This window comes from Prinia subflava, chromosome 13 (genome assembly GCF_021018805.1).
Source record: "Prinia subflava isolate CZ2003 ecotype Zambia chromosome 13, Cam_Psub_1.2, whole genome shotgun sequence".
Taxonomy (NCBI): domain Eukaryota; kingdom Metazoa; phylum Chordata; class Aves; order Passeriformes; family Cisticolidae; genus Prinia; species Prinia subflava.
This window is the reverse complement of record NC_086259.1, coordinates 14,033,059-14,057,235: the sequence shown is the minus strand read 5'-3', so window position 1 is coordinate 14,057,235 and position 24,177 is coordinate 14,033,059. Positions and strand designations below refer to the sequence as shown.

General features: G+C 45.7%; 2 protein-coding genes across 10 annotated transcripts in view; one reads left to right on the top strand and one right to left on the bottom strand.

Moving 5' to 3' along the window:
- Positions 1 to 700: 700 nt before the first annotated feature.
- Positions 701 to 8,702, top strand: SETD6 (SET domain containing 6, protein lysine methyltransferase). Of its 2 annotated transcripts, XM_063410979.1 has the most exons (9): positions 1,064 to 1,132; positions 1,255 to 1,353; positions 1,439 to 1,583; positions 2,056 to 2,197; positions 2,490 to 2,684; positions 2,831 to 2,954; positions 3,199 to 3,379; positions 3,577 to 3,719; positions 4,191 to 8,702. In XM_063410979.1, the coding sequence occupies exons 1-9, from the start codon at positions 1,106 to 1,108 to the stop codon at positions 4,500 to 4,502; spliced, it is 1,368 nt and encodes a 455-aa protein (XP_063267049.1). In that variant the 5' UTR covers positions 1,064 to 1,105; the 3' UTR covers positions 4,503 to 8,702. The 2 variants fall into 2 exon arrangements, with proteins under 2 accessions (XP_063267048.1, XP_063267049.1); XM_063410978.1 differs by having other exon boundaries at positions 701 to 1,353.
- CNOT1 (CCR4-NOT transcription complex subunit 1) overlaps positions 8,229 to 24,177 on the bottom strand; it is a 53,891-nt gene continuing 37,942 nt past the window's right edge. For 4 of the 8 annotated variants that reach the window (XM_063410970.1, XM_063410972.1, XM_063410971.1 and 1 more), the window contains exons 31-49: positions 23,681 to 23,977; positions 22,062 to 22,202; positions 21,867 to 21,971; positions 21,197 to 21,316; positions 20,175 to 20,366; positions 18,771 to 18,913; positions 18,059 to 18,167; positions 17,799 to 17,968; positions 16,459 to 16,711; positions 14,205 to 14,453; positions 13,561 to 13,724; positions 13,169 to 13,286; positions 12,588 to 12,689; positions 12,160 to 12,333; positions 11,514 to 11,663; positions 10,583 to 10,763; positions 9,614 to 9,746; positions 9,376 to 9,510; positions 8,229 to 9,244 (exon numbers count right to left, since the gene is read on the bottom strand). In XM_063410970.1, coding sequence (XP_063267040.1) covers positions 9,166 to 9,244; positions 9,376 to 9,510; positions 9,614 to 9,746; positions 10,583 to 10,763; positions 11,514 to 11,663; positions 12,160 to 12,333; positions 12,588 to 12,689; positions 13,169 to 13,286; positions 13,561 to 13,724; positions 14,205 to 14,453; positions 16,459 to 16,711; positions 17,799 to 17,968; positions 18,059 to 18,167; positions 18,771 to 18,913; positions 20,175 to 20,366; positions 21,197 to 21,316; positions 21,867 to 21,971; positions 22,062 to 22,202; positions 23,681 to 23,977 — 3,015 coding nt within the window. In that variant the 3' untranslated portion in view covers positions 8,229 to 9,165. The remainder of the gene's footprint in view (positions 9,245 to 9,375; positions 9,511 to 9,613; positions 9,747 to 10,582; positions 10,764 to 11,513; positions 11,664 to 12,159; positions 12,334 to 12,587; positions 12,690 to 13,168; positions 13,287 to 13,560; positions 13,725 to 14,204; positions 14,454 to 16,458; positions 16,712 to 17,798; positions 17,969 to 18,058; positions 18,168 to 18,770; positions 18,914 to 20,174; positions 20,367 to 21,196; positions 21,317 to 21,866; positions 21,972 to 22,061; positions 22,203 to 23,680; positions 23,978 to 24,177) is intronic. The other 4 variants (XM_063410974.1, XM_063410976.1, XM_063410975.1 and 1 more) reach the window with 1 other exon arrangement.

Genomic DNA, 24,177 nt, shown 5'->3' with positions numbered 1-24,177 from the left:
AGTGGCACCGATCGGGCACAGGGATGCGCCCCGGGAAGATGCCGGTGCCGCAGGCGGGGAGGGGAGCAGGATGCTGCGGGAGCGGCTGTAAAACTCCGCCGCTCCCAGAGGGAGGCAGGAGGGTCCCGCCGGGGACAGGAGCAGCAGCGGTGGCTGTGGCCGCTCAGGGGTCCGAGCTCTGCTCCGTGGCTGCTGCAGCCTCCGTTCGAATCCGAGTGCCAGCGGCGCTTCTGCAGGAGCCGCGTTAAAGCAGGAGGGAGGCGGCTGCAGGGAGTTGGGTTACAGGGACACAGAGCCCGTGGTGGGCACCTAAAGGTCATCCCACATGTTCCCTTGCCCTTCCTCCCCATTCTTCAGGAAGGATCCCTTTTGCCCCATAGGGAACCCACCCTGCCAGTCCAGCCCTGCCCAGCTCGGAAGGGACTGGAGAAGATTTAAGCCGACCCCAATTGCAGACGGGATGGGGGAGCCCCAGGGACAGCCCGCACAGAGCCCCGTGGGGCCTCTTCAAACACCTCATGCGCGCTAATTGCCTTCATCAGAGCAGCCAGTGATGGCAGCAGCCCCCGTTCCGCTGGGGCTGGGGACGGTACTAATGAGCCGAGGGAACGGCGGCCTCGGGACGGCCCTGGAGGGGAGATCAGAGCCCGAACGTTCGGTGGGCGTGTGTGTAGTGTCGACTGAACAAGAGCACAAGCTTAATTACCCTGATTAATTAGAGCCCGCTGCTTTTAATCCATGTCCAGAGCTGTGACCGCACCGGTGCGCGGCCCCACGGCAGCCACGGCGGCACCGCAGCCCTCCGACGTGCACCGGCCCGGGGGTGGACACACCGTAGAAAGAAGGACACGTGGTGATCCCTGGATCCCACAGAGAGACACCATAAGGACCTCAGACCCTCCAGGGAGGTGCTCGGAGGGCGGACCCTACAGAGAGGAGCTGCGAGTCCCTGGGGAGCCCCGCGAGCAGGAGGCTCCCGGGCGCGTTTCCACAGCTGTTCCCCCCGTCCTTTCTGTCCCGTTTTGGCCGCCGTTAGCCCGGCCCATGGGGCGGAGCTCCCCGCCCACCCGGAAGGGCCCGACCGGGACCACGTGTTGGCGGCGTCATGGCGTCCGCGCCCAAGAGGTTCAAGGTGCGGGGAAAGCCGGGGGCTCTCGGGGAATGGGGACACAGCGGCTCTTGAACGGTGGCGCTGAAGGGATCCGCGGTCCGCCTCATGACTCCTTCCCATTCATCCCGTATTCCCATCCACAGGCGGCGGTCGAGAGCGGCGCCCAGGGGAAGAGCAGTGCCGACCCCCTTTCCGGATTCCTGGCATGGTGCGAGCGGGCCGGGGTGGAGCTGAATCCCAAGGTGAGGCACAGCGGGCCGAGCCGGGCATGCCCTGGGTCCGCCCTGGTCCCCTCGCTCCGCCCCTCACGGCTCCCTCCGGCCGCAGGTCCGCCTGAGCAGGGAGGGCGCGGTGGCGGGGTACGGGATGCTGGCCGCCGAGGAGCTGCAGGCGGGAGAGGTGCTGTTCACCATCCCCCGCACGGCGCTGCTGTCCCAGCACACCACCTCCATCCACGCACTCCTGCAGGAAGGTGAGTGCAAGCTTCTGGTGTCACTCCAGTGTGCTGTGCCTTTTAAAGGAATAAATGGATCTGCGTTAAAGCGTCGGGAAAAGTTCCTGATTTGTGCAGGATGCTGTAGGGCTGTTTGATACCAGGTAGGAAAGGGGAGGGGCTGGGCATCCCCTCGCTTCCCTAAGAGCTCTGCTGGACGGGGAGAAAAATCCATCAATGCAACATCTCCAACTTCTGAGTGACAGGCACCCAGACCATGCTGGTTTCCTTGGTTCCTGAAGGCACGCAGAGCCTGAGGCTGAGGAGGGCAGGGCCGTGGGTCCCCATAACTCCCCTTTCTGGTCCTGGTTCAGCTCAGGACAAACCAAAGACAAACCAGAATAAAAACTCAACCCCTGTCTCCAGGCTGAAGGCAGGCACAGAGGCTTGTCATATCAGATTTTGGTTCTGAAATGCAGAACAACTGAGGTTTTCTCCATGCTGTGTGTAGCCCAGGAGTCCCTGCAGAGCCAGTCCGGCTGGGTCCCGCTCCTGCTGGCCTTGCTCCACGAGTACACAGCCAGCACCTCCCACTGGCGGCCGTATTTCTCCCTCTGGCAGGACTTCCGGAGCCTGGACCACCCCATGTTCTGGTAAGGGGACAGCCGGAGGTCTGGGGAGGCTCAGGCTTGGAGCTGAAAGCAGGCACAGGCCAGGGGCTGCTGAGTGTTGTCCTGGGAAGGGATGTGGTCCTGCTGGGTGACCCTAACACTGTTCTAGCCCTGTGCTGGCACTGGCAGGAGCCTGAGGGGTCCTCCTGGAGCTACGTTACAGGGAGAGCGAGAGAACAAAGGCCTGGAGAACACAGGGAAACTGAGATTTTTTGAGGAGGAAAGAGTCTTGGCCCTAGCACAAATGGAGAAGAACCTGTTTTTCTTGCAACAGGCCTCAAGAAGAGCGAACAAGGCTCCTGCAGGGCACAGGCATCCCAGAAGCTGTGGACAAGGATCTAGCTAACATCCACCTGGAGTACAACTCCATCATCCTGCCTTTCATGGAGACCCACCCCGACATCTTTGACCCCAAACTGCACACTCTGGAGTTGTATAAGGAGCTGGTGGCATTTGTCATGGCTTACAGGTGAGAAGTGAGGGCTTTGCTCCAGGCAAGGATCACAGACAAGCAAGTAGCAGTACAGGCTATGTTAGAGGTTGCAGTTGCACAAGAAGCCAAGTGTAAACTGAAGCTTGCCCTGTGCAGCCATGTGTACCAGTGGCTTGTCTTAGCTTTCAGGAACCTTTGGAAGAGGAAGAAGAAGATGAGAAGGGGCCCAATCCTCCCATGATGGTGCCTGTTGCAGATATTTTGAATCATGTGGCCAACCACAATGCCAACCTGGAATACTCTCCTGTGAGTGCAAAGCTGCAGTGCCAGGCATTGTCACAGCTTGGTTCCATTTTACTCAGACTTTTGGGAATGGGGGCACAGCAGGCTGGGGTCTCAGCCCATGGCAGCAAGTCTGGCCTGGATCTCATTAACACAAAGCCCTGCTGCATGTTTGGTGTTAATTAGGAGCTCAAGTTGAACTCTCTGAAAGCCCCTGTTGAGCAGTCGGATCAGCACAGCTCAGATGCTTTCCTCTCCCTGCTTGCAGCAATGTTTGAGGATGGTTACAACGCAGCCCGTGGGGAAAGGGCAGGAGATCTTCAACACGTATGGGCAGATGGCCAACTGGCAGCTGCTGCACATGTATGGCTTCGCAGAGCCCTACCCTGGCAACAGCCACGACACAGCCGACATCCAGATGGTGACACTGCGCAGGGCGGCGCTGCAGCGTGAGTGGCACCAGCCCCTCTGGGAGGATGGGGCAGGGAACTCTGTTAAACAGGGACATGAAAAATAACCCTGTTCCACAGCGTTTCAGGGGCTGGGGCACACCTTGGTTTTCTGCCTCCTGTTTCCCCTTCTCCATTCACCTTCCCCCTCCACTGCTATCCCGGCCCTGTTCACAGCTCTGCTCTCTTCGAAACAGGTGCCAAAAGTGAAGCTCAGCAGCAGCTGGTCTCAGAGCAGTGGGACTTCTTGTGCCAGCTGGAGATGGTGGGGGAAGAAGGTGCCTTTGTGCTTGGCTGGGATGAGGTGCTGACAGAGGAAGAGCTGTCCATGACCCTCAAGGTAAAAATGGCCAGGTGGGGGAAGAGCTGCAAAAGGGAGCAGAGAGCAGCTGGGCGAATCAGCAGTGCAGAATGGCTCAGCACTAACAGCCCTGTGTGAACAGTGGGAGGGGCTGTGGCTGCCCAGCTGCCAGGTGCTGTAAGGTCATCTTCCTCTCCTGAAGCAGCCATTCATGTGTACTCACATATTTGTCTTGAATGGCTCCATGGCCATTCCTGTCCTAAAAAGCTGTCACAACTTTGTAGGTAACAGCTGAGGTGCTTTACAGGACTTACCAATACCCAGATTTTCTGTTTTAATGTTCTTCTAACAATTACTTGCACTTAGGTATCTAAGCCAGTTTTAGTCTCTTAACCTTTAGTGCAGCTGAGGAATAACTCACCTGCTCCACGTGGCTCTTCTGTTGCACAGAGGAGAAACCCTGATGCACTCACACTGCCTGTACTTATCCCTTTGCCTGGGTCACTACAGGTGCTTTGCATGTCAGAAGAAGAATTCAAGGAGTATAAGGAGCAAGATGGCTGGGAAGACGACAGTGAGGAAGAGGAAAACTCTACCCTTTCAAATGAGGCACTCTCCAGACTTAAAACCCCTTGCAAGAAGCTCCTTTATGACAGTGTGCTGCTGACCCTGGAGTCCTATGGGGGTGACCTGAAAGCAGAGCAGGACTTGCTAAATAACAAGGAGGCTTATGAGAAACTGAGTCGAAGGGAGCAGCAAGCGCTGCACGTGCGCTACGGACAGAAAAGGATCTTGCATCAGCTGCTAGAGCTGCTACAGTAGAAACCTCAGTGGCCCTGGGCAGGACCTGGCTGGGGCTGATCCTGAGGGGAAGGTCAGCCTCTGGCCATCTCTTCTGTAGCAGACAGAACAGATGGCAACACTGACTTCGGGTCCCTTTGTCCCTCATACAGCACATGGGTTTTTAGCTACCTCTACATAAAGAAGTACCTTCACAGCAAAAGGTGGTTTTGAGTGGCCTTACTGGACCATGAGAGCTCTGGAGCACAAATACCACCTTCTTCCAGAGGCCATAAGAAACCTCAGCCATCCTAATGGCTGTTTTAGGATGGCAGACATACACTGCCAGAACAGCAGAAGATATCCCTCATTCATCATCAGAAATTTAAGGCAAGAGCTGCTCCTTGTCCAGATTAAGAGGGCAGAAATCCAGCTGGTAGCTCTTAGAGAGGTTCAGACTAAGTATCTGACAGCTGGACCTGCTGACAACACTAAACTTTTCACCTGTACAGATTTTATGTTGAACATTTTCAAGAGAACAGGCCCATCTAGCTGGTCTTCATGTAGGCTCAGTATAACAAATATTTCCTTTTAAATATTCCTTCCTATTTTAAGTTTTCCTTCCACAAAAGGTATTTCTGTGTGGGCTTGAGACTACTCTGGAGGAGCACTGTCACAGTTCTACAGCTGCTGCAAGCTGAGAATTTGATACACACCCTCTGCTTAATGCAGTTCTGCCCTGAACTCACTTTGGTTTTGCATGACTAAATACTGATGGTTGACAGTCCAAGCTCTGTTTAATAAAAATGAGTTTTCTTACCCAGCCCATGATTTCTACTTCAACGGGGTGTGAGGCCCCATCTAAGAGCAGGGGCATTGTTGCTGCTGCTGCAGTTAAAGGTATTGCAGACAAGGAAAACCCACACTCATGGCACTCATGACAAAGCTCAGGACAGCCCTGCCTGTAGTGCTAGGGGACAGGGTGGTTTATCAGTACTGAGGGGAGCTTGTTCTGGTATCTCAGGTGGGACAACAGTGAATTGGACCAGGATCTCACACAGCTGTGCTATCCTTCATAGAAATATTGTTAAAATCAGTATTTTGGTATCCTGTGTGTCTCCAAAAAAATCATATTGGAAAATGTACATGTCAGAGGAGTATTACATTTGGTATCTTGGTTGAAGTTTGGGGTTTGGGTTAAAACTTGTTTTTTTTAGGTATGCACAAACTTGGTGATGACCAAAGCATATAAAAGGTTTGAACACTACATAACAAGACTTTGTTATACCTACTGTTTGGAACTGTTTGCCTGCATGGGTGTTGGAAGTTCCATCTCACTGGAGAAGGGCATTTTGAGAATTCACTTTTAGACTGTGTTTTTGGACCATGGGGAAAGCTTGGAGGGGGATTCACTTACTAAGAAGTTGACCATGTGGTGGCCTTTGTATCTATTTGAGAATTAGGGAAAATGGCCTCAGAATGGACCCTGCAATTAATGATACTTTGTTGCCAGGAAGGAAAATGAGGCAAAGTACCACATGTTGATCTGTTCTTTGCATGGCAGAATAATGACAAGGCTTGGAAGGAATGTGGATTGATGACAGCAGACTCTTATGTTTGAGCACTAGAGAAATAAAAAGGAAAAGTAATGAAGAGAATGAGGTGGAGAAGAGAAAGTAAAAGGGGAAGAGATCAGAAAAGGGATGGTAAATTTGGTTGATTGCTGTGATAGTTGGAAGGGCAGGAGGTAATGTAAGGGAATCAGATTTGAACTGGTAAATTCCCATCTAGCAAGAAAAATTCAATGTACTTACTGTAAGCAGAACAGGCACTGGAAACAAATGCCCACAGAACCCAGGGCACAGGTAATCCTCAAAGATGGAGGCTCTACAAGTAGGAAGACTGCTTACACTGAGTTGGGATTTAGACTGAGAGGCAGCTGAGAGCTCCTAAGAATCCCCAAGAGAACTCCTGGTCTCAGTATATTTGGGGAATGAAAAGGTAGAATATCTAATAAAGGAGCATCTTAGATGTAAAGCAGTCTTCAGTAAACAAAGCACATCTATAGCTGGAGCTATAGGGAGAAAGGAAATTAGGCCACTCTTCCAGCCACTCAAATTTGGAACTGTAAAGAGTTTTATAAAATTTCTGTACGTATCCAAATGCCCAATGCCATTATTAGGAAGAGGATTAAGTAAATTAAATCCAAAAAGAACCTCTGTAAAAGAACAGATCCAAGTAAATAAACCAGAAGAAAAAGCCCTAAGGGCACAGGTATTTATGTTACAGGATCAAAAAGACCCAGAGAAGAAGAGATATGCAAAAAAAGACAGAAAATGGGGTGACTCCTGTCATGTAGGTGACTGGCACACCTGCAAGATCACAAGAAGTAAACTGGTAACAATCCAATTAAAACCAGGCACCAGTCTGGTATGATGAAAACAATACCATGTCAAGTTGGAAGCTAGAAAAGGACTAAAGCCAAACATTGAAAGATTTATTAGCTTTGGGTTGCTTCAGGAATGCCAGTCAGTTTAATACCCCAGTTCTACCAGTTAAGAAACCACAATCAGATAAGTATCAGCTAGTCCAAGATTTAAGAGCCATAAAGCTTGCATACAAGATGTGCATCAACCACATAAAAAGACACTGATCAATGGTTTAGGGCATTAGACTTGAAAGATACTCCCTTAAAAGATATCCTTTTATATCCTACTGGATGCTGGAATTCAGGAGCTGTTTTTATTTGAAGGGGAGAATCCTCAAACAGGACTGTCAATTTTGCTGGACTGTTTTACCACAGGGATTTAAGAACAGCCATACAATTTCTGGAAAACAATGTAAAGCTGTGTGTCCTTGGGCTTGGAATGGGAGGCATAGTAAAATGTATAGTGAAGAAGAAATGAGAACTGTGTCCACAGTTCCAACTTCAAAAGGCTCAGCTTCAGCTCAGCTGCTGACCTGGCAAAGAAATGCCATGGGATTGTAGGACCTAGCCACAATCTACTCCTTGACAGAGGTGACTAATACCTGGAACAGAGAGAATTCCCTCTGAGCTGCCACCCACTGGCACAGCTGGCTCAGTGAGATGTTTTCCTCAATGCAGCAAATGCAAAGCCAGGTATGGAATTCCTTAAACTCGAGCAGGAAATCCTGACCTCTTTGCCCACATTACAGCAGTCAACTAAAGCAGTCAGCTTAAGCAAGCTGATATTATGTAAAAAGAAAGAAGTGAAGCTCTGTTTCCTAACATCTGCTAGGTTAAAGGACCTTGCAGGATTAACAGCACTGAAGCTGCCTACCCTTACAACAGCTAAGCACAGCCTTGGGCAGATTCCTGCTGCAGGAAGATACAGCAGGTGGAAGGCACTAGAAATGAAACTGATGGGCTGTCCACACTCTGTGCACCTCCACTGCAGTCTCCTGTCTGAGACAAACTGCTCATGAACTTGCAACTAAGCCATTTCTGTTTCCACACAACTGATGCACTTCAAAGCAAGACCCTGTCTAGTCATTACATCTGCCCACTGACCTCATGCTAGAGAACAAACCCGGCTGCTTTCAACAGGCAGTGCCCAAAACACACTGGAAAACTGCATGTTTTGGATGGGTGGAACAGGCTTTGGAAGACACCAACTGGCCAGGATAGAACTGGAGAGAATAAGCACAGTGGCACGTGCTGCATGTCATGACTTTAATGTGTAACTACAGTATGCATACATACAAGAGTGGGAGAACTAAAGCCCAAGAACTAGAAAGGCTACAAAATACAACACGTGGACCAATACTTTACAAAACATTGAAAATCCTTACAAAATGGGCTGTATTGGTCCTTTGGGTATTTTATTTTGTTCAATTTTTTCTTTTTTTTTTTCTTTTTTTTTTCCTTTTGTAAGATTTTTTTTTACAAACTTATACTGTGTAGTCACAGGGGAGGGTGGGAAAAGGTCTAGATTTAACCCCTCATCTTTCAAAATTTACAACTGTCAAAAAAAAAAAAAAAAAAAAAAAGAAACTATAGGCCTGGTCTCTGGTTTATTTACTGAAAACAGCTGACCCTCACCCAAAGGGCCTGTGTTTCTTCTCCAACATAAAGGAGGCGTTCTCTGACTGCCGCTCCACTTGCTGTCTATCAGCATTGATGAGGGTGAGGGGAAAGCAACACTGAACCTTAACCCTTCCCTCACCCCTCCTGTACTCCACAGAATTCCCATATTCCAAACACATCCTTTTTTTTTTTTTTTAAACAACTTTGTGATTTAAAGGTCCCCCATTCACATAAAGAAAAATAAGTTACTGGCTTTTCAATATTCTTTGGGAGTCTGGGAATGTCAGGACAAGGAGGTCTGCCCCAGACAAGTGCTTGGCATCAGCAGCTGCCCCTTTATTACAAGATGGACAGGCACCAGTTACCCACCTGTCTTTTACACAATTTGCACAAACCCAAAAGTCCAGACAAATGTTTCTGTTCCTTGTATTTACACTAGTTCAAATGATATTCACAGCATCTTCTGAAGTTTGGCCAAAGGTCAAAAAATTTGTTTCAAACTTTGGAACATGCCCACATAAGACTTTCACCCAGGGTCTGTTGTGTCTACCCGATCAAAGGGGCTGGGAAGGTCAGGAGGAGCCTTACAGAGTCTTCAGTCAGCTGATGGGACAGGACCTCCAGGCTGGCACTCTTCAAATGCAGGATGCAGCTCATCTAACTGGCACCTGTCCCTTCCATAACTTGCTGGGCCTGCTTCTGCCCCATGCAGCACTGTGCAACTGACTGGAACAACCTGCACACAGAAACAAAGCAATGGTAGGTGCATTTATGGCAGCAAATGGATGCTCTGACAGCATCAAAACCCCAAGGTTCAGCTGCTTCAGAGATACCAGTTTAATGAGTCTGTGGTTAAGTTATACTCACTTCTCAATTTCTGGAGCGCAGTGAACAAACTCATGGTTCCAGAACTTAAAGGCTGGATTTTTTATCAGCTCAATAAACGTAATAAGGAGACCCCAGGGATGAGGCCTATTTACAATCAGTCGTTCCAAGAGAACCCTGAAATGTGAAAGTTAAAACACTTAGAGCTCAAACAGCAAAAACACGGAAGGAAGGAAAGCAAAAAGCTGCATGTTGGCCAGTTAAACTCTGTCCCTCTCACCTGGTGATCTGCTCCTGGATGGCCTCTGTGTTGGCCTCTGCAAACAGGTAGAGCATGGTGCAGCTGAAGTAGTGGGTGTGGCTGTTGGGGTACCGCAGCTGGTTGGCGATGGCGTTCAGGAAGAGGTACCGGCCTGCAGGAGACAACACTGAGCAACACAGCTTCCCTTGCACACAAAGGGCAACAAAGAAGCAACCAGCAGTGCTTGAGACTAACATCTGGGAGCCTTATGGAGGTCTTCTTATGGAGGAAACAGAAACAACTGAAGATATGTAAGAGCTGTATCAACTCAGGCTGATGGAGAAGTAAGAATTCAATTCTTCTTCACTGAAGGTTTTCTAATTCCCTTCAATACTCTGAACTTTTGGTTAGAACATTGCTCCTATATTCAGTTTCATATTCTAATGTAGTATCTATTTCTGTGAATTCATTATTAGCTACATGAAACCACAGAATCATCAAGGTTGGAAGGGCCCTTAAGACCATCATGTCCAACCACCAAGCCAACACTACCCCTGTAACCCCAGAACCACTTAATCACATCACCCAGCACCAGACCCAGACACCTCTCAAACACCTCCAGGGAAGGCAACTCCACCACCTCCCTGGGCAGCCTATTCCAGTATCAGACCACCCTATCAGTGAAAAAACCTTTTCTGGTATCTAATCTGAATCTTCCCTGTAACACCTTAAGGCCATTTCCTCTTGTCCTCCCACTGCAGGCATGGTAGAAGACCCCCACTTGACTACAACAACCCTTCAGAGCTTGGGTTCCCCTGAGCCTCCTCTTCTCAACACTAAACAAACCCAGCTCCCTCAGCCATTTCTCACAGGACATGTTTTCTAGACCTTTCACAAACCTTGTTGCCCTTTGCTGGACACACTCCAGCATCTCAATGTCCTTTTTAAAGTGAGGGCCCTCTTGCTGTAAATGTGACAATGCATGAACTAGCAGTGTTTCCAGCTCACCTTCAGTATCCAGGTCTACTGCCAAATTCTGGAAGATGTCCATGTGAGCTGAGTGGGTAATGGTGCTCATGGAGGGTGTGCTGCCTTTGTTGTGAATGTGGGCAATAGCTTGAGTACCTACGTAGAGCACCAGTGCATTAATCAGCTGAATGTTGTAGCGGTTGCCAGGTTCATTTGATACCTAATAGCAAAGATATGAAAAGCATTATCAGTCAATATTCCTTCAGCACTCAAAGGTACAGCATGTACAACAACAGCATCAATGGATCTTATTGATTATCCAGAAGACAACACACTGGGACATCCACAAATTCAATTTGGCATTTAGCCTTTTTTAGTACACATATATTAGAAAGCATATATTATAGCACATATAAACTTTTTTTTTTTTTCAAAAAACATCAGCAAAGTGTTAACACAACAGGTTTGTTTTTACTCTCTTCCTAAAGGAAAACATCAGGTAAGGTAATGTGAATTCACCAGCAGTGCCAGACTCTAGCTGAAACATCCCCCTTGTGTGAATGTTTCTGTCTAAGCAATTCTCTAAGCAAGTCCAACTTCAGGTCTGCTGCAAGCCAAGCCATGAGATGTCTGAAATGAGCTTTCAGCCACAATTCTGAACTGGGCTTTAGCTGATTTGACCATTTTACCCTTGAAGTATTGCCATGAAGATCCATATATTTCTGTAACAATTAATCTATTTGGAGTCAAAATTTCATCAGATTCTAAAAGGTTTCAACACATCCTATCAGGGAGTGGCAAAAGACTTATTCAGAGTGTGTGCATTTTCACAGGTTTTTCTACTGCCTGGAGCTGGCCAACACACCAACAAAATTCCTGCAGGAAAGGACAGTGGCTGAACCAGTGAGATCATCTGTGCCACATTATTTAAATTGAGCACCCACAGAAACATCAAAAACCTCCAACTTACTTGTAGGTTGCTTCGCAAGTCAGACAAAAAGGTGACTGGAGATCGGGTTTTGAGATAGGAATCCAAGTCTTTCTTGAACTGAGGTGGCATCACTCCAGTGAAATTTGTGAGTATTCGTGGAGCAATATTAATCTCACTTAACATGTCCACCTGTTGACAGAAAACCCAGTCAACTAAACCATCAGCAATGGGACAAATTGTAAAGCAGATCTAGAAGCAATATTACATCAACTACTACTGCTGCTCACTTTTCCTTCCATCAGTGAAATGGCAACACCTGACTTTTGAAGATTTTAGAAGACACTTCATATTTAACATGCAAACTTACTACATTATGTCTTGAAGAACTGAGAGGATAAAAAAACAGTCTGGTAGTTTCAAAAGGCACAAACATCCACACAAGTCAAGAACAGCCCTCTTCAGTGACAATGAGCACTGCAGCTTCACCCCCATCACCCTGCACAGCTCAGGCAGAGGAGAGCAACAGGACAGTGCTTTGGCAGTGTGAGAAAGTTTCCTCCTAATCATTCCAGGATTAGCTGCCTACCAGATACCCAAAGATTTAATTAGATAATATTAACCCAGATAGAGAGTATTTTGAGCATTAAACTTTCCTAGTATCAAACTCCTTTAAAGCAAGTTTTACCTTTAGGTTGGGGGTGAAAGGGTCTGGAAGCCTCATGTTCCGTGGGAAGGCACTCAGGATCAGATTCCTTAGCTGAATACAGTTAGGTGGGATCACATCACAGAACCCATAGTGGTAGTCACAAAGAAATTCTGGGAAATCATGCAACAAGACCAGCAACACACGCAGAGTGCCCTGTGAAATAAAATATTAAATATAAGAGGTATGTAACAGTTGAAACTGTCCAAAAGCTTGCAGAGCCATCATTCTATGTCATGTGGCTAACATTACCAGAAGGAAAGTAATCTGGGAGGGCAGCCTGCTTCCCCCACAAATTAACTTCAACTCCCAGAAGCTGGAAGAAAACAGCTAATTCTAGTTTGCTGCCAGATTATCTCTACTTTCAGACAACTTTGACTGGAAGCATCTATTAGTTGACATTTTTTTACCTTGTAAAGAATTTGCATAGGTTTGGTGAGTTCCACGTTTCTAAGGAAAGGAGCCAAGTACTTGAACAGATCAATCAATAACTGGGCATACATAGGCCAACCCTGTCAAGAAAAGAACAGCAGGTGGGAAACATGCATTGAAGACCAGTTACCTTAATTTCAAAACTATAATTAGATTGATCTTTAGATAAACCTGGATGGAAGAGCTAGCAACTGTCAGCTTAACCACCGAGTGCAGCACAGCTCATTTCAAGGGCTTCAGCTGCACACCATTGTGCCATGGGGTGTTTCCAGAACCCTCAACATGCCATACACTGAGCTGACAATATTTAGCCTAGAAGGAAGGCTACAGCTCTTCTAGACAGTAACAAAGGCATGTTTATCAAATTCAATTCACCCTGTGTTCCACAGTTATTGACACACAGACTCTCCTCCATGCAGTTAGGTTACTGTGAATACGGAAGACAACAAAAACAGAACAGCCATGCTACTAGTGCACTTCAAGAGATGTGAAACAGCACCACACCAGATAAACGTCTGGGTGAGCTTTTTAATTCAGAAAAGATAAACTGCAGCCACACCTTCTGCTGTGGTGTATGTGCCAGCATTCTTGCAATAAATATCCGATGGGAGATCAGTTCCAGCCAGGCATAAACAAAACCTGGAGCTTTTGTAGGCCTCAGGATGTGAAATGTGTTACTGAAAGAAAAGTTAGAGCAGGTTAGAAGTGCACAGCAATAAGATTGCTTTTCATAACATTGAGGGGAAAACACAGCCCTAAAAGCAAAGGCATTTGAGCATCTTGGGTTTTACCAGTCATCTTCCCTAAAACAAGCAAGTGGTCAGTCCACAGTAGAACCAGTTACTCCAAAAATGATTAAGCCACCACAAAGAACAGTCAGATAGCCTTTAAGTGAAAATCCTTGATCCTACTAAGAAAGGATGAGCACTGTGGCCAACCCCAAATACATACCAGAAAGCTGTGAGTGTCTGGAAATTGATGGTCTCCAGCACATGCTCAGGAGCATTTAATTCCAACAGCAACATGATGAAAATGCGATGGTAAGGAAGTTGCTGAAACTCACTCTGCCGAACATCATGGTCTTGCAGAAGAACTCCCACCACAATACCAAGAACCTAACGAGATTAAGGGATGTGGAGACAGCAAGAATTACTCTGCAAGTCAGACTACAGATACTACTTTAACCATCAGTAAAAAAAAATAGTCAGTAGATTCTAACAAGAACCAAAATTCTAGTTATCAGAAGTATTGCATAAATGAATATTACAATTTGTTTCAGCAATTCCCAACCACTATGCTTTGCTCTCCCTGTCCCTTGGACCACAGTCATAACGACTGACTGCGCAGTACCTGAAGGTCTTAACTACCTAAGACCATCCAGCCATAAACCAAGAGCAAAGGCAAGGCCCTCACAAATGAAGGTAAAAGCTCAGGAACCAACAACCTAAAACAACAGCTGCTGACTTCTTCATTTCAAGGCACAAAGATGAATTTCAGATTGGTTTGAGATGAAATCTTTGTGAAAACCTCAGGTTTATCAGCAAAGGTACAGCCGACAACTCACTTTAAAGGCAATGAGGGTAAGAATTCCCAACCTTATTCAGGAGGTTGATCTTTGTGACTGTGTTGGTTGCCTCCCCCGAGTGCTTCACCAGCAGTGCAATGAGTCGCACAAAGGCATCCAGGTTGTGGTAGCACTTGGCTCGAATCATAGTGGGGTTGGCTGCGGGGTTGTGCTGCTGCTCGGCCAGGGCTCGATAGCTGATCTCAACACACATTTCGGTGCAAAGACGGAAAAATCGGGTGATCAGGTCATCTGTTTTCAGGATGCCCTGCTGGTGCATCTAACCAGGAAAGGAAATACATCAGCACTGTAGCCACAGACGGTTCATTTTACAATTTATTTCAAACAACACACCCTTTACAAAGCACCCACTTTGCCTGCCACAGTTAATTTTTGCCATACTCTCCTGAGAGGTTAATATTTGCACGGAAATTTGAGGGTGGCAACACAATTTTAGCAAACACATTTATTCTCAAATACTATCTTTTCAATCCAAATTCTTTCCAACCATCAGCATAGCTGAGAAGCCTGTTTCAGCATCAGTGCTGCCACCATTCAGCCTTCCATGAAAAACACGAGAAGTACAAACTCTGGAAAGGGCAGACTCCAGCTTCTAGCTCAGGAATCACCACTACTTTGCAGCCTCATTCTGTAGAAGCAAACTACATTTGGAAAGCAGATTTTCCTTACACGAACATTACACGCAGAGAAAGACTGGGTGGGCTTTTTTGCTTTGCATGGGGGAATTGTTTTAATAATACATATAAAAAAACCTAGAGATCTTATTTTATTTGTTAGCCACAGTATTAGAACCATCAAAATGAAACAAATTGCACTGCAGAAAACTGTGGAGTTTTGAAAAAAAATCTTACTCCAAACTCCTACTGGACGTAAAGGTATAAAAACAGCACAACTGGTAACTTGGAGACAATGTGGAGAACTTCTAGTATTTCTGGAGAAGCCTTTTTTTCTAAAAAGCCCATAGAATTTAGGTATCTGCTTTCAAAGTTCTGTGCTTCTTCTTGTCCTACAGACTTGTGGGAAGGAAATAACACTTTGGCAGCCACTTGAGTTCAGTAACAGAACCTTATGAAAGTAGTTACTACAAAATATTCCTTTAGAACTCATTACTAAAGCCTGTAAGGAAACAATTGTAAATAAACACTGCACTTCAATATATTTAACCTGCTTTTTCAAAATTGATCAAATATGTACAAAAGGTAATCAAACAAATGTGATAAAAAGTGAAGTGAGACAGAAGTGTACTAAGTATGGTGAGCACTCTATACTGAAGTGTGTTTTAGAAGCACAAAGTAAAAAAAGTGAGGTCACAGAAATAGGTAAAACATTTAAGATGTACGTTTGGCACAGTATCTATTAAAAACATTCAAGAAGTTCTATGCAGTAGAAGTCAGACTAACAGAAAGCTGTCTATAACCAGTACACAAGGACACTAAAATCAAATGAAAAAAACCCACTGCATCAGTCACAATCTTCATGCATACTCTGAAGCCTGAGCTTCTTTCATTAGTAGCTGCAGTCTGCAGCATATCTGTGGTAGTGTCACAAACTTAAAAGGAACACAGTGCAAAAAGGCCATGTCAGGGGCTTTCTCCCAGCTGCAGTCAAGGAGCTGCATGCAAAGAACACAGTTTTAGGGAGATACCTGCAGATACAGGAGTCAGTTACCCCACATGCTGGGCTACTGAGGGGATCTCCCTCCTCAATCACATCTAGAAGGCAGATGCTATGTGATGTTCACCACACCCATTAAGGTGGGTGGTGAACCCACTTCTGAGTGGCATGTTGGACACTGTTTAAATTTAGGCACCACTTCAGCTAATGAAATCTCAAGATTTCCCTTATTAATGATTTCATTTCGAAAAAAAAGATTCCCTTGCCCACATGACCTGAAAGAATTTACCTGAATCTCTCTACTGGTGACATCTTCCTGTAGGCTGTCAGAGCTTTTGCTGTTACCCGTAAGGAGCAACCCCAGTCAAGGCTCATTACAGAGCATTACAGGACTATTTCCACGAGCTATTTCAGCTCAAGGTCTTTTTCCACCAAACTTATCTCAGAACTCATGGTCTGGAGTGACAGCCTGTTGCTGCAGTATCTGAAGAACATGATTTGGTGCAAGACAGGGGCTTCATCAAAAACAGACAGAATTTTGACAGTAAACTGCCATACGCCTGGAAGTTTCAAAAGGATGCCTAACACACGTTATAACACTGCTTTAAAATGGAGGGGATCACACCCTACTTATGTTGAATAAAAAGCACCTTTCTTTCCAAAAGCTCTACCTGTCCAACAAACGCAGAGAATGCTTTGGTACTGTCACGGCCTGCTGCAGCTGAATGGTAGAGGTTCACCCACTCCCTCAGCAGGTATTCTGCCTTCTCCCTCAGGCCTGGTGGGTCATCATACTCAGAAGCTTGGGAAATTCCTGAGTGCATCATGAAATTAGGACCTCCATGAGCACGGTCAATCATTGCTTCGTAGTTTGATCGGACCACTTCCATCAGCTGGGGTAATCTAATGCAACAGACCAGAGCAAGAGCTGGGTTAGAATTCCTCCTCCCCCAGAAGGTGCAGGAACTGGAAGCTCAGTCAAAGAGAGTTGAAAGAAAGCAAATTATTTCTTATACTAAAACCTTCTATCTTTTAGTCCTCACCGGAATAGCAGAAATAAGTCATGAAAGCAGATACACTTACGATGAAAGAAGGAACACTGAAATCACATAAGCTTTGAAGTTCCACTACAATTTGGACAGGGGCGTGCTGCAACAAAACACCACAGGGACTAGAAGCAGCTTCTCTTCTGCAGACTTCAGGAACCCTAAAGTGCTCCCTGATAGGGAGATGCCAGTACTGCCTGGGGCACGGGATTTGGCTGCAGTGAAAGTCAAGCCATACAGTGAAGACACTGTATCCATGTCAAGGGCAGATGAAATGACTTTGGTTTTGAGACATCCTATTAGCAGCTGTGTTGGTAATGGCAGCCACTGCCATCAAGCAGCTGCTGGTTACTCTCACATCTATTCGAAGTTCTCCAAGCTCTAATCCACCTCTTTCTCAAATCCAGCAACTGCTTCCACCTCACAAACAGGAGGCCTGCAAGTCCCACTGGTATTTCCAGGTATTGTGGCAACATTTGCTACCCACGGTTTGGGAAGTTTGCTGGTGGATACATAAGCCATGCGAAACTCGTGGAGGATTACTCTGTAAGCACTAAACAGAAAGGATTGTCCAGCTGGATTGTTTGCAATTAACAAATTAACATACAGACACCTAGGTATGTAAGATTTAAACAGGCAATAATGTGTAAATTTGAGATAAAGCAGGAATTCAAACAAGTTTCTCACAGTTCCACAGAATTTTGGAGCAGAGTGCATGGAGAGATTTTTTTGCTTAAGCACTCAGTTTCACACGTTGCTGCAGTTGTCTCTATTTTGACTAAGATGAGCACATTTATATTAGAGTGACAGCTGAAACTAAGAAAGGACTGCAGCCTTAGGGAAAGTTTAAAGCCGTATGAATGATATGAGACATTGCCTATATAACATAAAAATCATAAATGAACACAACAAAAGTAATATATTGCACAATACTATAGCCTCACCCTTCCGGGGCGTTTCCTCTGGAATGAGCATTAATTCTCATGAGTGTCTCAATGGTGTGAAACAGATCTGCTTCTGTTACATGGGCAACGCTTCTCTCATCCACCAACAAGATCTTTACCAACTGCATGGCAAATGCCACAGCCATGTAGTTCAAGCCATTCTCCATGGACTGTCAACATGAAAAAGACAAAGTTCAGCCACAGATCTTACAGTGCACTGAGTGCATCCCTCCTCCTTTACCAGAGCATGTTCTCTTTACCTGAGCCAAGTGGAGGTCATACTGCTGCATGTTAACAAGGTGATTGCGGATTAGCAGCTCCACAGCTTCCACATTGTACTTGTACTCGTCTCTGCATTCGATCAGGCACCTGAGGAATTGGACTTCTTACAAAGAGTGTACTTCAACAACACAGTTCAAGTGAAACAACTGAAATCTAGTACTTCAGAAACTGTGACACTCAGTATGACTCATTATCCAGCCTCAAAAGAAGCCCCTTCTAGGGCATCCTCTAAGGTAATGTTTAAGTTCAGAACAGTCACACCCAATCATCTATTGCCCTGCACAGCTGGTCACAAGAGCTCTATCACAAGAACTTCAGTTTATTCAGCAGAAGAAGCCTCTCTTCCAAGGATGAATTGGCAGATCTGCCTAGCTGAAGCTTCTGCTACAAGCATATGCCATGTCACATTGCTTATGACAGCATGCAGAGATATTCTCTGCAAAATGAGGGGAGAAAAAAAATCCCAGACCATGCTCTAATGCTTAATTCCATTAAAGATTTCTACCATGTTATGGGGCAAACCAGCATTATCAGAAGATCTAGTTAATTTTGACAAAAAAAGCTGGTTATTTTTTGTCTGTCCAAATTGCAGCACGGCAAAACATTAACAGGCAGGGAATTCAGAGTAACACAGGAACTCTCAAAAGATGGCCAAACCTACATCAATGTTCTTGTTGTCTTGTAACTGACCTAGTTATCTGTTTGTTACACCACGGAGATCCATAGGCACGGCCATCCTGCAGAGCCTTCAGCACCAGCAGGTGACACTCACGATAGCGGAGCAGGAGGTCAGCGTCAGCCCCGCTGGTGGCATCCAGCAAGCCCTCTACAGCCTAGAACAGATGCAACCTGTTAGCAGAGGAAAGAACAAGTCCTCCTCCAAATCTTCTGCACATTAATCAGCAAGAGTTATCACCAGAAGATGTGAAAAAAAATCCATTTAGTAATTGTGCTGATCTCTTGATAAGATTCTGTCAGATTTTACCAGCAACTATGGCATCTATACATGCACTTTACACAGCTATGCTACCACAAACAAACCAACAGGTCTCTCTTTGCCCCACTACCTTTGTATGTGCACCAAATACCATGACAGACCATGTCAGTTTGCACTGCAGCTTCCTTAAGTCAATGCCTCCTCAAGCAATTCTGCATATGGCTCTTGGAAAACTACCTAAGAAAATATTTACAGAACCTGCCAGAGATAAATGAGCAGCATCCTTGGAGAAAGAGCTGCAGCACTCAGAGATGTATCTGTGTTAGCCTACAGCAAATGGAAGATGAATTTTACACAGCAACACAGCTTTTTGGTCAAGTCCTAGTCAGGACTGGACCCATCAACAGGTAAAAGCACTAGCAGACAGGAAGGAAGAGTCTCCCTCCTGCTTTTGGTTACTTTTTTTTTGGCACTGTTCTTCCTCATGCAGACAGGTCAGTATCCTTACACTATTCTCAAGCAGATTTTTCTCTGTCACTTGTTCTACAGTGCTACCCAGGCACTTATGACAGCTCAGCTCACAGAGCTCACTGCAACACTTCTGGCTGGGATGGAGTTAATTTGCTTTATAGCACCCCACATGGTGCTGTGCTTTGGATTTGTGCTGAAACAGTGTTGACAACACACCACAGTTTTGCCAGTTGCTGAGCAGCACTAGCATAGGATCAAGACTTTTTCTTTCCCACTCTGCCTGCCCCACCAGTGGGTAGGCTGGGGCTGGACAAGAGGCTGGGAAGCAACACAGCCAGGACAGCTGACCCAAATTGAAAAAAGAGATGTTCTATACTATATGACATCATGTTCAGCAATAAAAGCTCAGGGAAAGAAAGATGAAAAAGGGCATTTATGGTTCTGATGTTTGCCTTTCCAGGCAGATGTCACATGTGCTGAAGCCCTGCTTTGCGAGGAGTAGCCGGACATCTCCCTGCTGACGGGAAGCAGAGCCCATGTGTACAATACCCTAAGTGAACACAATGGCTCCCTCCCAACCTTATTTACTGCATTTCCAAAGACAGCAGTTCAGTACTGTTCCACAAGCAAGTGGTAAGTAATAAACCCTAAGCAAGTTGTTACAGAGAGGAGTTGTCACCACTCACCTTCTGCAGCAGCCCAAGTGCAGCAATGGCATCGCGGGAGTTCCGAGCCACTACCACCGCCTCCAAGAGGCTGCGCAACGCCTGAACTTGAGGATTCATGGCCAGGGTGTGTGGAATGGACTGCAGGTGCTGCTCCAGCTCTGTCATACACTTGTCATAAATCTGTGCCACATCATCTGTAGCCCAAGCTTGCTGCTTAACAGAAAGTGAGAATCAGTGATTTCTGCAAGGATTGCACTTGTGACACTCAAATACTCACTGACTGGCTCTTCTCATTCTGAAATTGTAGCATCCTGAATTTAGACTTCTACAGTACTGTAATTTGTTAGGCTGTTATTTTAAGTACACACATATTAGCAAATTAAGCTGTGAAAATAACCAGCACGTAATTCCATCAGTCAGAGTCACAGAATGATTTGGATTGGAAGGACCTTAAAGACGATTTTGTTTCAACTGCCCTGTCATGGGCAGGGGCATCTTCCCCTAGAGCAGGCTGATCAAAGCCACAGCCAATCTGGCTTTGAACTCTTCAGGGTGGGCCATCTACAGGTTCTTCAGATAACCTCTTCCAGTGCCTCACCACCCTCACACAGAAGTTCCTCCTAACTTCCAATCTAAACCTGTCCTCTTTCAGTTTGAAGCCATTCCCCCTTGTTCTGTCAGTAAGGCCTTATGTATGCATACAAAACTTGTTAATTATCTTAAAATTCAGACTTGTCATCCATGACCTTCCTGCAAAAGAAATCTGAGATTTGAATAAAATGTTTCACTGCAACGAAAACTACACGTAGTAATCCTAAATTGCATAATTTGTCCCAATTTGGGTTACAAATCCCTAAGACTGGATGGAAGTTTTATGTTGCCATTACTGTGTCTTTAGAACAAATGCATTTTTTCAACCACTATCCCCAAGCAATACAAACACTTCACTCTTATGAGTCCTTCTAACAGTAACACAAGTTCTGCAATAGTCTCCAAAATAGCTATGGTACTCTCAAACTGATTAATTCAGAAACCTCTACCTTCATAGGCTGAGCCAAGAATCCTGTAGGTTGAGTTAAGTCATTGGTGGGTAAGAAGCCAGGAACATTGCGTGCAAACTCCTCATAAACAGCCAGCTGTTTTGGGTCCACACCTCCAACCTTTGCAATGAAAAGAACAGGCATTTAATTCACTGATAAGCACTGAGGCAGTAAAAAATGAGGGCAGCTTGTGTAACAGGTAGCTACTCTTAAACAGAGTGGCCCAGATATTGCGTAGGATTCAGCTGCTCTGCACTGAGGTCCCATCTCTCCTGCCACAACTCCTAACAGGGGAATTTTGCTCTAGAAATGAAACTAACATTTCCCAGAAACAGAAACAACTGAATACAGAGAAATGCTCTGCTGAAAGCATATGATATGTCCCTTGAAGGAAGAAAATATAAGGGAGACAAAAGAAAATAAAATATAAAGACAACAAAACAGACAAGCCATCTTTCAGTGAGAGGAATTGCACAGAAACAGAGACTCCAGGCATTGAGAAAATGATATAAACACTCATTTTGGAATAATGTATTTATGTGTTTCCACACTAATCATGATAACAGCAGCTGCACTGTTAGGCAAGACTATATGACCACTCAGCTGATGCTGTGGCATCCTCTTTTCCTTATCCGGAGGGAAAGAAGAGCAGCACTGGAACAGAACTCACCTTTAGCCTGATCTGCTCTGGCATCCGCTCAGCCTGGTACGTCAACACAACAGGATCACAGTAGCGGCGCCCCTCTTGCCTGGCATGCTTTCTGAGCTCAAATTCCTGGGAAAAACACAAACACTGCATTTTACACACCCAACTGGATGTGTACGAGCACACAGAACACGTCTGAAAGACACGTCTCATACTTACAGTTGCGAGCCTCTTGTCCATCTCAGGGCCTGCCTTTTCCACAGCTGTCTTCTGGATAAAGCAGCAGGCAAGCTCACAGTTATCCTGTGCTAACTGGGCAGCTGCCTGCTCCATCATGTCCCTCTGCTGTGGGGAGGCTGCCTATTGAAAATCACAATAATCAGTGAAGGATGTAAAATTTCCCTGCATATTACTAGCCTTAAAATCTGCACCACCGCTTATACAGAACACAAGCAATAAAAATGAATGCTCTTAGGATCACACTCCCTTCCCATAGAATATATAATATTAAATTTAATTTTGCATAGCTTTGAATAAAACATGTAGGCAAGACGACAGTAAAGACTTTGAAAAAGGAACAAAACAGCAGGAGTTCTCCATCTTCTCCACCTACCCATCTCCAGGGCACAGAAATAAAGGCCTGCTTTAGACAGACACACACAGAGTGATGCTAATGCAGGGAAGCCTTTGCATCACAGCACAAGTTCTCCTACTTTCTAGGTTGTAAATGGAAGGTATAAAGGTGCAGCACTAACAGTGCAAGACAGCAGTCCTAAGCCTTTTTTAGTGGGTTCCTTTCCTGATAAGGAATCAGACTTCCTTCCTTCCTTCCTTCTCAGAGTCTGCTTTATGAGAACCCTGAACAGATGCACTTATCTTCCAAGGTGCAAAGCAGAAACTTTCACTAGAAATGGAATACATTTATAAAGGCAGCCTGTCCCATCTACTTCGACTTCCTTGTCTTTCATTAATTCCTTAAAATTACACTATTTCTATTAAATCACTTCATAAAAAATAATCCAGATAAGAATTTTGAGATGCCTCATACAGAGTCTTTTCTGCAACAAAAGGTTTTCTATAATTATCCTTAAAAACCTTCCTTGGATTAAACCTGAATTTGTACCAACGGCATATGTGTTCAGGGATTAAAAAATAGAGATTAATTTCTAATTGCTCAAAGTACAGCTGTGTCTTGACCTTTCCAAGATCCTTATGCTCTTGTGCCTGTTGCTGACACTGATGGCAAGAATTCTGGATGGCAGCTGCTGTTGTGGTCAGCTGTTCACAGGCAGTTTCTTACAGTTTAGCTCAAACTTTCTTCATTAAGAGACCTGATAGCAGCCTCTAGAACATCCAATGAATTCACAGGCTGTGCAGAAGAGTCTAAACTACCTATCTGCTAATAGCACAAGTAAATAAAATCTGCCTGAAGCATGCATGCTGAAACAGTCCAGGATACCAGCAAAATCAATTCAGTCCTCCCCACTTTAGCTTTTCTGCTTCAAACCCTGCAGAAAGTTCAAACCTCCAAGTCTTCCATGATGGGATTAAACTGAAGAGAAAACTGGGGCAAAATAAAAAGGTAGTCAGGAAGTTTATGTACCATTTAGTAAGATCTACCATCTCAGTTTAAAAGTGTTTGACCTGGAATTGCAACACACTTTTTTCCACTGTAATTCCACGGGAATCATGAAGTTTTAGCCAGTGAATTCATCCCCATGCTAGTTAAGCCGCACAATTAATTAACAAGTCTACACTGCGGAGAACTGATTTACTCATGCTGGATGCCTACAGTCTCCTGTAAGTTGGCTATAAACTCCAAACGATGGGGCTCTTACCCTCAGTGCAGTAGCAAAGCTGTTTTTCAGGTTGGTAGCTATGCTCATCAGCAAAGGCTCCCTGCAGGTGATCATGGCCATCCCGGCCGTCAGGTTGCGCATCATGTGGTGCGCGGCCACGCGCATCCGCGACTCCTCCGAGTCCAGGGCGAAGTCCTTCCTGACGATCTGCTCGCAGGTGGTCATGGCGATCTTGATGGATCTGTCCACCACCGGGTGCACGAGGTCTTGCACCGCGCGCTCGATCGCCTGCCGTACGCACTGCTTCAGCTGCGGGTGGGCTTGGAACAGCGGGATCTGCCGGGGATTACAAAGGTGAGAGAATAAACTACACAGGAATCCCACCTACCCTAGACACCTGCATTTTCTGAATGTGCAGTACTATCGTGTTCCCCATGCAGATATTACAGTATTTGATAAATCTGAAACTGGGACAAATTATTATTTTTCTAACCAAATTGCAGCTGAGTAACAATGCAAAGATTGACTTAAGAGCT

Coding starts and splice junctions, on each gene's coding strand:
- SETD6 (XM_063410978.1), top strand. CDS start 739: ATGTCCAGAGCTGTGACCGCACCGGTGCGCGGCCCCACGGCAGCCACG. Junction 2,198..2,489: donor CTGGACCACCCCATGTTCTG/GTAAGGGGACAG, acceptor TTCTTGCAACAG/GCCTCAAGAAGAGCGAACAA. Junction 2,955..3,198: donor CCAACCTGGAATACTCTCCT/GTGAGTGCAAAG, acceptor CCCTGCTTGCAG/CAATGTTTGAGGATGGTTAC.